Genomic DNA, 13,336 nt, shown 5'->3' with positions numbered 1-13,336 from the left:
TTTGTCCACAGAAATGTAAACTCTTCAGAGCATAATTGTATCCAGGGGATAGTGTTAATGAATCCCAAAATAAACACTTCATGAAAACACACTTATGCACTTCTGAATAATATCCAAAACGCTCACAAAACAGACCAAAACTTTAGAGACTAGACCCAAAATCCTTTCATAAATTGAACTCTAGTAAACTCAGATTTGTTAGAAGCCTGTTGATCCTCTAAAGAAAAAAGTTTGGAACCGGGGAAGTCATACCTTCTGACAGGCTCTTTTGCAAACATGTTTGTATTCTTTAGCTTTGGATTCAGAATGATAACCTGCACCTATTATTAAAGACAGAAAAACAAAGTTAAGTACAGCTTATGGTAAGCAGTCAAACTAATATACTGGGATAGTGTTTTCACCAGGAATTACAATATAGGCTGACAACCGCATCTTAACTCAGATGTACATAACTCCATGTCATTTTGTAAAACAGAGACTACTGATCTACTTCCATCACAGATTAACACTTTCAAGCATTTCAAAATTAATCTAGAATAGCCACTGACAGTTATCTACACTATTGATATAAGTGGAGAGGTACAAGTTCCAGTATTTTACGTAGATATTCTGACCCTCTAAATATTCATTGGGAGATTCCAGTTTTGCCTATTCCTGGAGAGTTTCAGACATGACAGTTGTCGCTATGTTAAGTCACCAAAAAAAATATTGCTATGGTTTTAAGGGTCATGCTCCACTTTTTCTTTTGTATCTTTGATCACGTGAGGTGGCCCTCCTTCCACTTTGATCCTTGCACTAGCTTTTTTTTTTTTTTTTTTTTAAAAACTACTGCTTCTGCTCTGTGACTGCCAGACCCAGTTTCTTGAGAAAGATTACATGGAATATGTCTCTACTACTCTCATTTTCAATCTCCATTTTGTTCCTGTTCCTTGCCTCCCCAAACTGACTCCAAGCATCTCTCCGCCCTTACCCTAACCTTATGCCACTCTTTCCTGCTTCCACAGGTCTAGAAAACCACTACAAGTACTATCAGCAACAGAAGCCATAGTCTTAGAGTAATTTAACATTTATTTCTAGCAAACTGCCTTTTTCTTTCTTTTTGTTACTTGTGATATTCATCCCAGCTCCCTCTTCCTCATCTTCAGTGTTGTCTGTGCTTAAGCTTCTTTTAAACAATCAGTTTAGTTTATCAGAAACTAAACTAACACCAATAATGGAGAAAATACACCATAAGCAGCAGCATATTAAACACATCCATTTATTCTTAAAACAGTACAAGCAGGGTTTTTAAACACTGACTCAGAGCAAGGTGTCCTGTACATATTTGCTCACCTTAAAGGCCTTATTCTTTTAAAAAAAAACACACATTACAACTTTTAGCTCCTCGGGCATTTTAAGCATCACCAGCCTGCTTTAATCAGCTGCAGTTGTAAGACTGTAGGCTCTTTGGGGCAGGATAATTCTTTGTTCCATGTTCCTATGGTGCCTATTATAATGGGGTCCTGGTCCCGAACTGGGGCTACTAGGAGCCATGGTGATACAAATAATTCACTTCACACTATAGTCCAGAAACAAATGTTAAAGACGAACCTGCCACTATATTTAACAGGATTCCTTGTAGTATCAAGGAACTAAATGTATTATTTTCTCTAGAACATTAACTATACTAGAAGTTTTTGGAACCTTAATTTCCCAATGGATGCAGCATCAATCAAGGTGGAAGGGACAATTAGTATAACTGCAAACGTAGGTAATTTACAAGTCTGAAAAATCTTGGTGTACATAAATCTAGTGTTTCCTCAGGCCAAACACCCTAAAGTGCTCCTTTTCCCTTCACACATCTCCAGCTCACTTCCTTTCTTTTATTAAATTGGACACACAAATTCAGGAAAAAATTTTCCTTATCCCCACAACATAAGAATTAAGCATCAACCAAGGCAATCAATCAGGATGTCAAAGCGTGCTAAAGAAAAGGTTTTCAACTAGACAGCATGCTGTGATCACCATTTAGTGTATTTTTTCACAATACTTGTGCTTGAGAGAGCATACCACCATGTGATCAGGTAGCAAAACAGTTAAGGCATTTGTGCTGTGACCCAAAGAGTCATCCTATTATCCAACATATTCTACCATCTCTTGTAGCCACAAAGCATTGTGGGATTAGGGTCATAGAAGAAACAGTAAGAAGTTTCTGGGTGCTGTGAGGGCAGCTGGCTGAAGGGACTGGTGCAGGTGTGGAGGACACCATGCGTAAACTGCAGAGTGCTCAGCTCTGAGGCAGCACAGCTGCAAGAGTCTATGAAGCTGAAGACACAGCCCCTTTAAGCATTGCCTTTCCAGCCTGAATTAGAATACTGAGCATGTGATGGAAAAAGGGAGCTGCTTTGTAACTTGGTGATGGGCAGGAAGATGTACAACAGGATTGAAACCAGGAGTCACAGCAGCAGCAAGGTAAAGAGAGAGGACCAAGGAGCAAACTGCTCCCTTTCTCCACTGTCTAAATACCAAAGGGTCCTAACATCGCATAATTTAGCTGCTCTCTCAGACAACATGATATGACCCAGCTGATGCCCCCTTGCAATCCATCAGTTGAGTAGTGCTGACAAAACATGGTAGAAACTAAGTGCACAAGACAAGTCACGTAGCTTTTCCCCACAGCCCAATGCCAGCCCTCCATGTATGGACTGTGAAATTGCAGAGTTATCTCCTCCTCAAACACAGGTTATATCATCACATGGATAAGTGCCAACAAACCGGCCTGAAACCCACTGCATGCTGGATGACAGAAGAATGGAAAATGTTCCTTCCATCTTTGACTATCCCAAAACAGGCCCCTGTTCTCCAAACCGACCCTAACTTAAATTCAGCAAACATGTAGGAAAGAAGGAGGACTGCACTGAGCCAGAAGTACTGGCATGCTACACATTTGCACATTTTTAAGAGTAGCTAAACAACTTTTGTTCAAGCTTAGCAAAAAGGCACTGAAGAGTTCTCTCTTGTACCAAAACCAAGCATGGGAAGTCAGGTCAAAAAGAAATTTAAGTTATAAGCAACCACTAAAAAGGAAGGGTTATAATTGAAGCTCTCTTCTTCAATTACAGTGCTCATGGCTTTCCATATTGTAGGAGGTAGGTCATGTTTTCATTCCGGTCCATCATTACCCCTCACAGAAGAGCCTGATGCTCTAGTCCCCCACCCTATTCCTGAGGAAATAGCTCAGCTTCACACAGCCCGACCACCTGCAAAACCCCCACTCGGGTATCCATAATAGGTAGGTTACTGAGGACTGGTTGAGACTCCTAAATGGATTTCAGAGAGTGTTCCGAGAGACTTAGAACCTTCTTGAGGCATACATTAAAATCTGATACAGATGGCATGCACTCTTCCTTTCACTGAAAGGGAGAAATGACTTTGAGGGGTCTCTGTGCACATGAATCCTGGAGGACAATCCAGGCCATCACGTTAGCATTAGAACTCCCACTCACAGCAGAAACAGCCACAGAGGTTTGCATAACTCACTTAGGATTTTATTACAAATTTTAAAAAACCACCTCAGTTCTCAACTTCTGGAATCTTACCTGCATGTACAAGCACAAATCCCACTCGTTTCCCTTTTTGGATCGATTTTGTTTCATGCTCCTTCACTATCACCTTCACGGCAGTAACCTGGGATGATTTGGAAGGTAACACTTCTACTGAACTCATCCCCTTCTCCATGATCATACTCCAGGGTCACCATCTTCTACTGGAAAGAGAGCATGCTTTCATCCAAAAGTAAACTCTGGAGAGGATTCACCCTAAGGTAAAACCATATGTAAATGTTACGTAATTTTTTCCACTGAACACAGTTCAGGCAAATTTATGCAAAAAGCATTTTATGAAAAACAGCAGAAGATTCATGTTAAAGTTAGGTTGTTTTTTCCACTTAAGCAGGGATCGAGTTTTGCATCTTCCATTTTACAGCTCATAACGGGAGTAAAAACGGACTTTTCCAGGTATTTACATAAATTACTTAGGAGGCTCTAAGTTTACTTTGAGTCTACAATTTTTCTAGCCCATCTAAGCTACTGATTTGAGATTTGAAGTTTAACTATGGTAAATTTTAGCAAAGGGAAAGTTACTTTAAGTTTATGATCTTTTTATTTGACATTACATCCATAACGTATCTGTTCTGATTATGATCATCAAATCTGTGCAGCACTGATGCTCCAGAATCTCAACCTTTGCTTTTTAAGGAAGTGTTTCCAGCACTTACAGTTGTGAAGAAAATATTAGACAGAAAACAAAACATGCTCTTTATAGTTATCAGGAGTTCAATTAATAAAAACCAGGACTTTGTCAAAGTTCCCAGCTGCTAAGCTGATGAGGCATTTTCATAAAGAAACTGTGTCATGAAATGAAGAGCTGCTGCTGCTGCGATCCTTTCAAAAATCAAAGGACTGGAAAAATTGATAAAGTGTTGCATAACAATGAAGGTTGCTACATAACATGCCTGACAGAGCCTCAAAAGAACAGTAGATACCCTCTTTTCTTCCACCCAAAGACCCAGACTTCACTAATACCATATCCACCAAACACCATAGCCTTAAGTCGGCCCTGATAGTGTTGTGGCACCCTTTCAGCAACTCCTTTCACAAACCTGGGCGTGGTTTCCCAGAAGTGGACAGCAAAGGAGAGTCAGAAGAAGAGTCTCGTCTCTGGTGGGGGGAGTTTAGGGAAGAGGATGTTGGAAGACTGGCATTCCGACTAAGGCAGAGATATGGTTGAGATGCATTGTCTGTGGTATGTGGCATCTCTAGAGGCAAGACTAAACGATATATACTGTCAGACTGCGTACTCTTTTCTGACTTTTTGAGGTTGCATCAGGTATGTGATCGATACAGCAGTCTTAACAGACACACAGATACCAAGTTGTGTATCAAATAAATATATTTGTGTTTCTCCTTAAGGTATTATACAATGAAAGGGCTTGCATACAGTGCAGTGGTAGCCATACAGAAAGGTAAGAAAATGCAATTTACTTGTAAACAGAAAGTTATGGTAAAAAGTGTAACTGTGTTACCAAAAAAGGATGGATGTACTGTTCAGTGAAGTGAGTGCTCCCAAGAACTAGTAATTTAAAGATGCCACAATAAAAATTTTCCATCTTTTATCCTCAGTTATATTCCATGAAAACTTCCTATTCCTAGGAGGCCAAGATACAAACAAGGTTTTTAAAAAACCATGACAGCAAGAGGAGCCACCACAGTTAATCCACATAGTGTGCACAGCGATGGTACTGTAGCTATGCTGGTATAATCCCATAGGGTAGACACAGTCACAGACACAATGACCAAAGGGATTTTTCCCATGGGTGCAGCAACACCACCTCCCCAAGCAATGGTAGCTAGATTGACAGAAGCATTCTTCCATTGACCTAGCTGTGCTTACACTGGGTGTTAGGTCAGCATAGCTACCTCAGTCAGAGATGTGGATTTTTCACACTCCCGTGCAATGTAGCTAGGTTGACTTCAATTTTAAGTGTAGACCAAGCCTTAGTCATCAGTGTTCAGCAGGATCTCTAGGTTCACCTAGTTTGGAAGAACCGAGTGTTGGTAACTTTTTGCAATTTCAGAAGATGAATAAAGTTTTGATGATTACAGAATGATTATGGAAAATTTAAACTGGTGGTCTAGTACCTAATGTATGAAGTACAAGCTTCCACTGACAGCAGGAAGTAGTTTTCAGAAGTCAGGCACAGAACATCAAAGCTAATCAACACTTATGGCTTTACATCTGCAAAGCACTGTACACATCAATCAAGAGGCAACATCTCTCAATTTAATTTAAAACAGTGGGTAGTTCAAAAGGTGGAGGGTATATTTAGTATATGCAACAAAGCTATTTCTGTACACATAATTCAGATGAACTTGCAGCTTTGGAACAGGAGTGGAAAATATAACAGCAGCTCAATATGATGTATGTATACAGCTCATATTGACATTGGGACTAATTGCAGCCTACATACTACTAAAGTGAATAAAGATGGCAGAATCAGGTGGGGGGAGGGGCTCAGCAGAGGGGTCCGGATGCTGGGGCAGCAGGGCTTGGGGGGATGGGGACTCCAGGTGCAGCAGGTTGGGGCTCAGTGGGATGGGAGTCCGAGAGGCTCGTTGGGGGCAGACTGGGTGCAGTGGGTGGGGCTCATCAGGGTGGGGGTTTGATGGGTCTGATTAATGGGGGAGCCCCAGCTGCTGCTGCGGAGGGGATGCCACATGCCAGGCTTCCGCTTCCCTCCCCCATTCCCCTATTTCATCCCCATCCCATTCCTCTCCCCTGCTCCTCATTCCCACATCCCTCTCCCCACCCTATCCCACACCCCTTCCTTTCCCCGTGGCCCCCGCCCACAAACTACACCCATGGGCATCCCCAGCCCCACAGCGATTTACCTCTCTGCCAGCTTGCTCTGGGTGACGGAAACAAAGCGCCTGTGCTGCCGGGGAGAGGAGACAACTCTTCCATTTTCCTTTGCTTCCCCATCATTTTCTGCAGGGAAGCAAAGAAATCTGCGGGGGATATGAATTCTGTGTGGTGCAGAATTCCCTCACAAGTAATAATATTTATATAAGCAATTCTATAGCTTAATACATATTTCATATTCTTAATTTTTACACTAAAGAATGGTGATTTATGCATTTCTTATTTACTAGATTAATTTTTCCTCATGATTTGTGTCAAGCTTTATTAGGATAAAACTACAGTTCAACTGAAAATGCACAAAAACCACAACTACTTCCTTTATTAGTTAAATAAAACTACCTTGGTTATGCTGGATATATAAGAAAAAAGTAAGTTTATCAAAACACGTTCTACATTTAAAACTAATTGATTTATTAAACAAAGGAAATATTACCTGTAACTAGTGGATTTAATTGATTGTTTCTGGTCACAATGACCTTCAAGATTTTTGATCTCATTGTCTGACACCTAGTTTTTATTCATATAGTGGAACAGGAAAACAAGCTTTCCTGCTTTTTCAACTGCCACTGGCTTCTTAACTTTGAATAATCTAGCCATTGAACTGACCTGGTTGAATAAACTGAAAAGAAAATATTCTCTTTGCACCTGTAGAAAAGGCTACTGCTGTCAAAAACTGGATTAGCACTTCAACATACTCCCATTCCAGGTGCTTATTGAAAGACTTCCACCAATACAGAAGTTTGATTTTCTTTAAACTTCAGCAGCAAACATTTACGGATTCATATTTTTATTCAATTGATTAATACATTATAATACATTCAGGCCTTAACATAAATTTATTTAAAATTGATAACCTATGTTAATTTTTTTGCTTAAATAATCATTTATTTAACCAATAGTTGGAGTATCCCAGTCATTTCAGTGGAACTTCCGTGTAAATTTTCATACTGCTTCCTAAGCTTTGTTAAATATTTAGAAAAAAAAAAAAACAACCAACCTTATGGCACTGCTAATTAGAAATGGTTTAAATAATTTAAAGTATTTTTACTGCATCAGAATACTGTTATATAATAATATATTCATCCAGATACTAAGTATTAAAGATACACAGCTCACACCATCCTCAGAGGTAGATATTTCCCTTTTACAAACAGGCAGAGGTTCAGCGAGGTTAAGCAGTTAGCCAAGTACACAGCAATTCAGTAATGCTGTGGTCCCAACTCCAACAACTAGCCAGCACTAATGCATTTAAAATTGCCAAATTGTGGGTTTAAGAAGAGTGAAACTCTAGGCTAGGTTCACCATCAGCAAATAACATGTTTAACCCTACTGACCTCACGGGCATAGTTCTCATTGCTAACGAGACTGATACTTACCCTCTCTTATACAAATGTTTATTAGCAGTTATATTTTGATAAGGTACTCAATGCACAGAAAGGATGCCATAATATAGTTTATTTAGGGCTGTCTATTAATCGCAGCTAACTCATGCGATTAACTCAAACAATTAATCACAATTTAAAAAATTAATTGTGATGAATAGCAGTTTTAATCGCACTGCTAAACTATAGAATACCAACTGAAATGTATTAAATAATATTTTTGGATGTTTTTCTACATTTTCAAATATATTGATCTAAATTATAACAGAATACAAGTGTAAAGTGATCACTTTATATTATTTTTATTACAAATATTTGCACTGTAAAATGATAAACAAAAAAATAGTATATTCACCTAATTCAAGTACCATAATGCAATCTCTTTATCATGAAAATGCAACTTATAAATGTAGATTTTTATTTTGTTATATAGCTACACTCAAAAACAAAACAATGTAAAACTTTACAGCCTACAAGTCCACTCAGTCCTACTTCTTATTCAGCCAATCACTAAGACAAACAAGTTTGTTTACGGGAGATAATGCTGCCCACTTCTTATTTATAATGTCACCTGAAAGTGAGAACAGGCATTTGCATGGCACTTTTGTAGCCAGTATTGCAAGGTATTTACGTGCCAGATATGTTAAACAGTCATATGCCCCGTCATGCTTCAGCCACCATTCCAGAGAACATGCTTCCACGCTGATGAAACTTGCTTAAAAAAAAAAATGCATTAATTAAATTTTGACTGAACTCCTTGGGGGAGAATACTATGTCTCCTGCTCTTTTACACCCGCATTCTGCCATGTATTTCATATTATAGCAGCCTCGAATGATGACCCAGTACATGTTGTTCGTTTTAAGAACACTTTCACGCAGACTTGACAAAATGCAAAGGCGGCACCAATGTAAGATTTCTAAAGATAGCTACAGCACTCAACCTAAGGTTTAAGAATCTGAAGTGTCTTCCAAAATCTGAGAGGGACGAGGTGTGGAGCATGCTTTCAGAAGTCTTAAAAGAGCAACTACAGAACTTGAACCACCAAAAAAGAAAATCAACCTTCTGCTGGTGGCATCTGACTCAGATGATGAAAGTGAACATGCGTCGGTCTACACTGCTTTGGATCGTTATCGAGCAGAACTGGTCATCAGCACAGTGGTTGAAGATGAAGGGACATATGAATCTTTAGCACATCTGGCACATAATTATCTTGTGATGCCAGCTACAACAGTCCCATGCAAATGCCTGTTCTCACTTTCAGGTGACATTGTAAACAAGAAGCAGGCAGCATTATCTCCTGCAAATGTAAACAAACTTGTTTGTCTGAGTGACTGGCTGAACAAGAAGTAGGACTGAGTGGACTTGTAGGGTCTAAGGCTTTACATTGTTTTGTTTTTGTGTGCAGTTACTTTTTTTGTACATAATTCTACATGAAAAGATTGCATTACAGTACTTGTATGAGGTGAATTGAAAAATAAATTTTCTTTTGTTTTTTACAACAGAAATATTTATAATCAAAAATAAATATAAAGTGAACACTGTACACTTTGTATTCTGTGCTGTAACTGAAATCAATATACTTGAAAATGTAGAAAAACATCCAAAAATATTTAAATAAATGGTATTCTATTATTCTTTAACAATGCAATTAATCGCAATTAATTTTTTTAATTGCTTGACAGCCCTAATTTATTTAAAAAAAAAGATTCGTATACTTAATTTTGGCCTCTGTGTATATTAACTCATTTAATCTCTAATTAACTTTAGGAAGTAAATACAATGACAATTTTGTTTATCAGTACAGTTGAATGGTGCCATGGACAGAAGTAGGAATAGCCCCATTTATACCCAGGCTTGCAGTCTGCAGCTGGGGACAACATTTGTGAGAAACACTCCCTATGTTATATGGCAGGGGTCTCCAAACTACGGCCCGTGGGCCGGATCCGGCCCGGGGCTTCCATTTGTCCGGCCCTCCAACCAACAGGGGAGAAGCGAACAGCTAAGCAGGCATGCCGAGCAGGCAGAGGGAGGGGCCGATGGCAGCTGAGCTGTGCAGAGGGGTGAGTGCCCCCGGGAGCCAGTATCCCCCCAAAAGGGGAGCCAACTTAGGGGAGAGTTGCTGCTGCAGCCGCGCAGGCCCAGACCCCTGCCTTAGAGTAAAAATACAAGCCAGATGCTTCATTACATCTCCAATAAATGGAGTAAAGAAGATGGAAATTAACAATTTCATAATGGTTAAATTTTAACTACAGGACTAATAGAACCAACCAGTCCCAACCAACTGAGTAGAGTAGTGTTTTTTTTAAAATGATTTTGCATATATCTGCATATATTTAATTTCTTTCACAGTTGCTTCGGCCCTCAAAGCCCCTTCAAAAATCTAATATGGCCCTCAAATCATAAAGTTTAGAGACCCCTGTTATATGGCATAAGATGACATATTTCTTCTCCACGGAAATGACATGAACAGAAGGGCCATAGATGAGTCACCCCATAAATACATTTCTAACTCTGAGCTATTCCTTTACATCCATCCTACCATAATTTAAGCATGGATGCAACTGAGCACTGGCGAGAGTACTGGTGACCCACCAAAGCATCAAAGGAAGAACATACATTTTTGCTGGAATCCCTCATAAATAGGGATATTTTTTAAAAATACTTGAACAAAGCAGTATTTTAAGAACAAGGCTACAGTAATTAAAACCTGAAGGACATTCTTCTCCAGATTGCAAATACTATAGAGATAGAAACATGCTGAGCCTAAGTTATGTGACAACATGCATTTAAACACTGTAAATTTACACACCTGTAGATTTGAAAGGCTGTAGATTTTATACCAGCATTACAATGCCCCAGTTTGCATGTCCTATGCTGTAAACAAGGCAGTGCAATCTCCACAAAAATCTTTCCATTTTTAACTTCACTTGCACATCAAATCTACAAGTTGTGATACCGGTCATATCCCTGCTATTCCCCCCCAAACGCCACCTCAAGCTCCACATGTACCCCCTTAAAGTTTTCCCATTCTAGCTGTTCTAGTTGTCTTCCCCACTTGTTCCTATCCCCATGCCCCTCGCCCTTCTAAATTCCTTCATTCTCTTTTCCAGCTCTCCTCTAAGCATGAACTTCTACCTCCCCACGACAACAGTGCACCACTGTAGCCATCTCTACAGCTGCAAGCACATTGGGGGCTGAACTCCAACTAATGTCCTGAAGCACTCTAGCCACAGACAGCCTCATAAAGGAGACTAACCATGGAGACACAACCAAGAGTGCCTCCCCCACTTGGGAGAAACTAGCAGTTGTTTGGGATCGCACCAGGGTGCGCTCAAAAACAGGAGTCTCCCAGGTTGTATGGGAGACTTAAGAGGTCTGTTGTTAAGCTGCCACATTGCACTAGCCACCTTTTATGTCCTACTTCTGACTTGTTCATAACACTTGCCTGTAAGAACTTACAATCTAGTGATAAACACTCTAGTGATGGGAGTATATAGATACCTAAGTACATTTGACAAGTGAGCAACAAACATGGAAGAATGGGGTAAGGAAGAATAAACATTAAGTTATGTCCATATCTTGAGGACGCAATTAAAGAATGTCTTCTTTATTAAGATATAACTCAGTTCCCACGTGCAACATTGATGAGTTAGTTTTTGAAGGCATTTTAACTAAGACAATGGTCATTTGGCAAAAAGGGAACAAGAGGCCGTTCATGCATAGCAAGCAACAGGTAAGGAGGCAAAGAAAGAAGATGAGAGAATTTTGGACATAGTGAAACAGAAGCTTCCAGGCAGATATCGATAGATCAGAGGAAATGCAATATGAGAGAAGGTCTCAAGTTCAGAGAGTGCAATTATGAAGGACCTAGAACTCAATACCTGAACTGCGAATTCGGTATGCTGGGAAAAGAGAAACTAGTGAATGAATGTAAAAGACAGAGGTAATATGGACTGAATGACAAGAAGGAGAGTTTTCAGTAACAGTATTTTGAACACGCTCTATGAAGATAATAGGGGCATCAGGAAGACTGAGAAGAAGGTAGCAGTAACTGAGGCAGAATTGGACTAGACATAAACAAGCAATAACCACAAAGATAGTCAAGAAATAACTCTTATATTAACAGTAATTAACAGCAAAATTAGATCATGATTTAGATGTGGTGAGAGATTTAATATTACTAAAGTCAATTATGCACTTTTTGAAAAACCTGTTCCCAAAACGGAGGCTAACAAAAGCAACAGGAAACCATTTTTTTGGTTAACAATTAGAAATAAAGGAACACGTTTTTAACAAGGAGTATTATTAAGCATTAGAAAAAGTGAAGTGTTGGATTGTTCATCACTTGATGTCTTCAAGTGAAGACTTTTGCCAAACACAAATTAGTGGGCGCACTATAGAGATGATGGGTGAAATGTTAGGAACCATGATATACAGGGAGGTCAGACTAGAGCTATGGGTCCCTTCAGACTTTATGGCCGTACACAAGAACTTACAACAACGCTCACACAAAGGTTGTGTTTCCTAAGCAAATTTAGTTACTGTGCAAACGCTCTCCAAGCAGGTTAGGAGTACCTGAGAGGGCCTCAGTTCAGAACTACCTACACCTCACAGCATAGCTAAAGCAGCACCAATCTGGGCGCAGATGGAGGTCAGGCCCCAGTGACATCACAGCAGTGACGTCATGCAGGCCCACAGCCCCACACTACTCTCTAGCGAGGATAACTCACCCCACGTGACATCACCACCCCAATGTGACGTCAGCAGGTGACACCATAGCAACGCACCCCACGACAACAGGGGAACACCGCCACGTGGTGACCACAAAACGAGCCCGGGGGGGACCAGCGAGATGACGTCCCACCATCTCATGGTGATGTCATCGGGCCACACCCCGGCGGACGACACGAGCCCGCGCTCGGCTCCCCACCCAGAGTGGCCCGGTGCCGCCGCAGCGCTTGGAGGCAAGCGAGCCCCGCCCGGAAGGAGGAGGGGGCGGGTGGGGCCCGCGGCTAGAAGGGTCGGGGTGGGAGGCACTCACCCGCCGCGGTCACCAGCCTCGCGCGCACCCGGAACCGCTCAACCGCCGGCAGCCTCAGGGAAGGGGAGCCACCCCGCCCCCCTCAGGCTGTCAGTGGGCCACTCCGATCACGTGACATGAAGAGGCCGGACGCAGCGCGAGTGCCCATTGGCGGGCAGGGTCCGAATACCGCCTGCGCCCGCCCCCTCCGGGGCAGTTCTGCCAATAGAGAGCGGAGGGGGCGGCGCTAAAGCGCTTCGCAGAGGCCGGGCGGCGCGGGTGAGCGGAGGCGGCAGGAAGGGCCTTAAGCCGCCGGCCTCGGCCCGCCGGCTGCCTCCTCTCCCCCGCCACCCGGCCTGCGCAGCGCGCGGCGCCTACGGCAACGCGCCCTGCGGGCTGCCGTTCGTTAACCCCTTACGAGCCGCTCGCGGGCCCCGCCTGAGGGGCTCCTCGCCCTCCCCGCCGGGTCGTCCC

The 13,336-nt window shown here is 41.6% G+C and overlaps 1 protein-coding gene across 13 annotated transcripts in view; it reads right to left on the bottom strand.

Moving 5' to 3' along the window:
* Positions 1-12,981, bottom strand: part of TASP1 (taspase 1) — a 157,266-nt gene extending 144,285 nt beyond the window's left edge. For 6 of the 13 annotated variants that reach the window (XR_012158326.1, XR_012158327.1, XM_073339577.1 and 3 more), the window contains exons 1-3: positions 12,884-12,981; positions 3,579-3,797; positions 253-320 (exon numbers count right to left, since the gene is read on the bottom strand). Coding sequence is in view for 10 of the 13 variants with exons in the window: in XM_073339577.1 (XP_073195678.1) it covers positions 253-320; positions 3,579-3,723 (213 nt within the window). In the remaining 3 variants the exon portion in view is untranslated. Of the gene's footprint in view, positions 1-252; positions 321-3,578; positions 3,798-5,062; positions 5,242-5,456; positions 5,571-6,428; positions 6,546-12,572; positions 12,756-12,883 lie in introns of those variants that run through there. The other 7 variants (XM_073339580.1, XM_073339578.1, XM_073339581.1 and 4 more) reach the window with 7 other exon arrangements.
* Positions 12,982-13,336: the final 355 nt, after the last annotated feature.

Source organism: Lepidochelys kempii, chromosome 3 (assembly GCF_965140265.1).
Source record: "Lepidochelys kempii isolate rLepKem1 chromosome 3, rLepKem1.hap2, whole genome shotgun sequence".
Taxonomy (NCBI): Eukaryota; Metazoa; Chordata; order Testudines; family Cheloniidae; genus Lepidochelys; species Lepidochelys kempii.
Note: the sequence above shows the minus strand (reverse complement) of the source record. Positions and strands in the feature narration are given on the sequence as shown.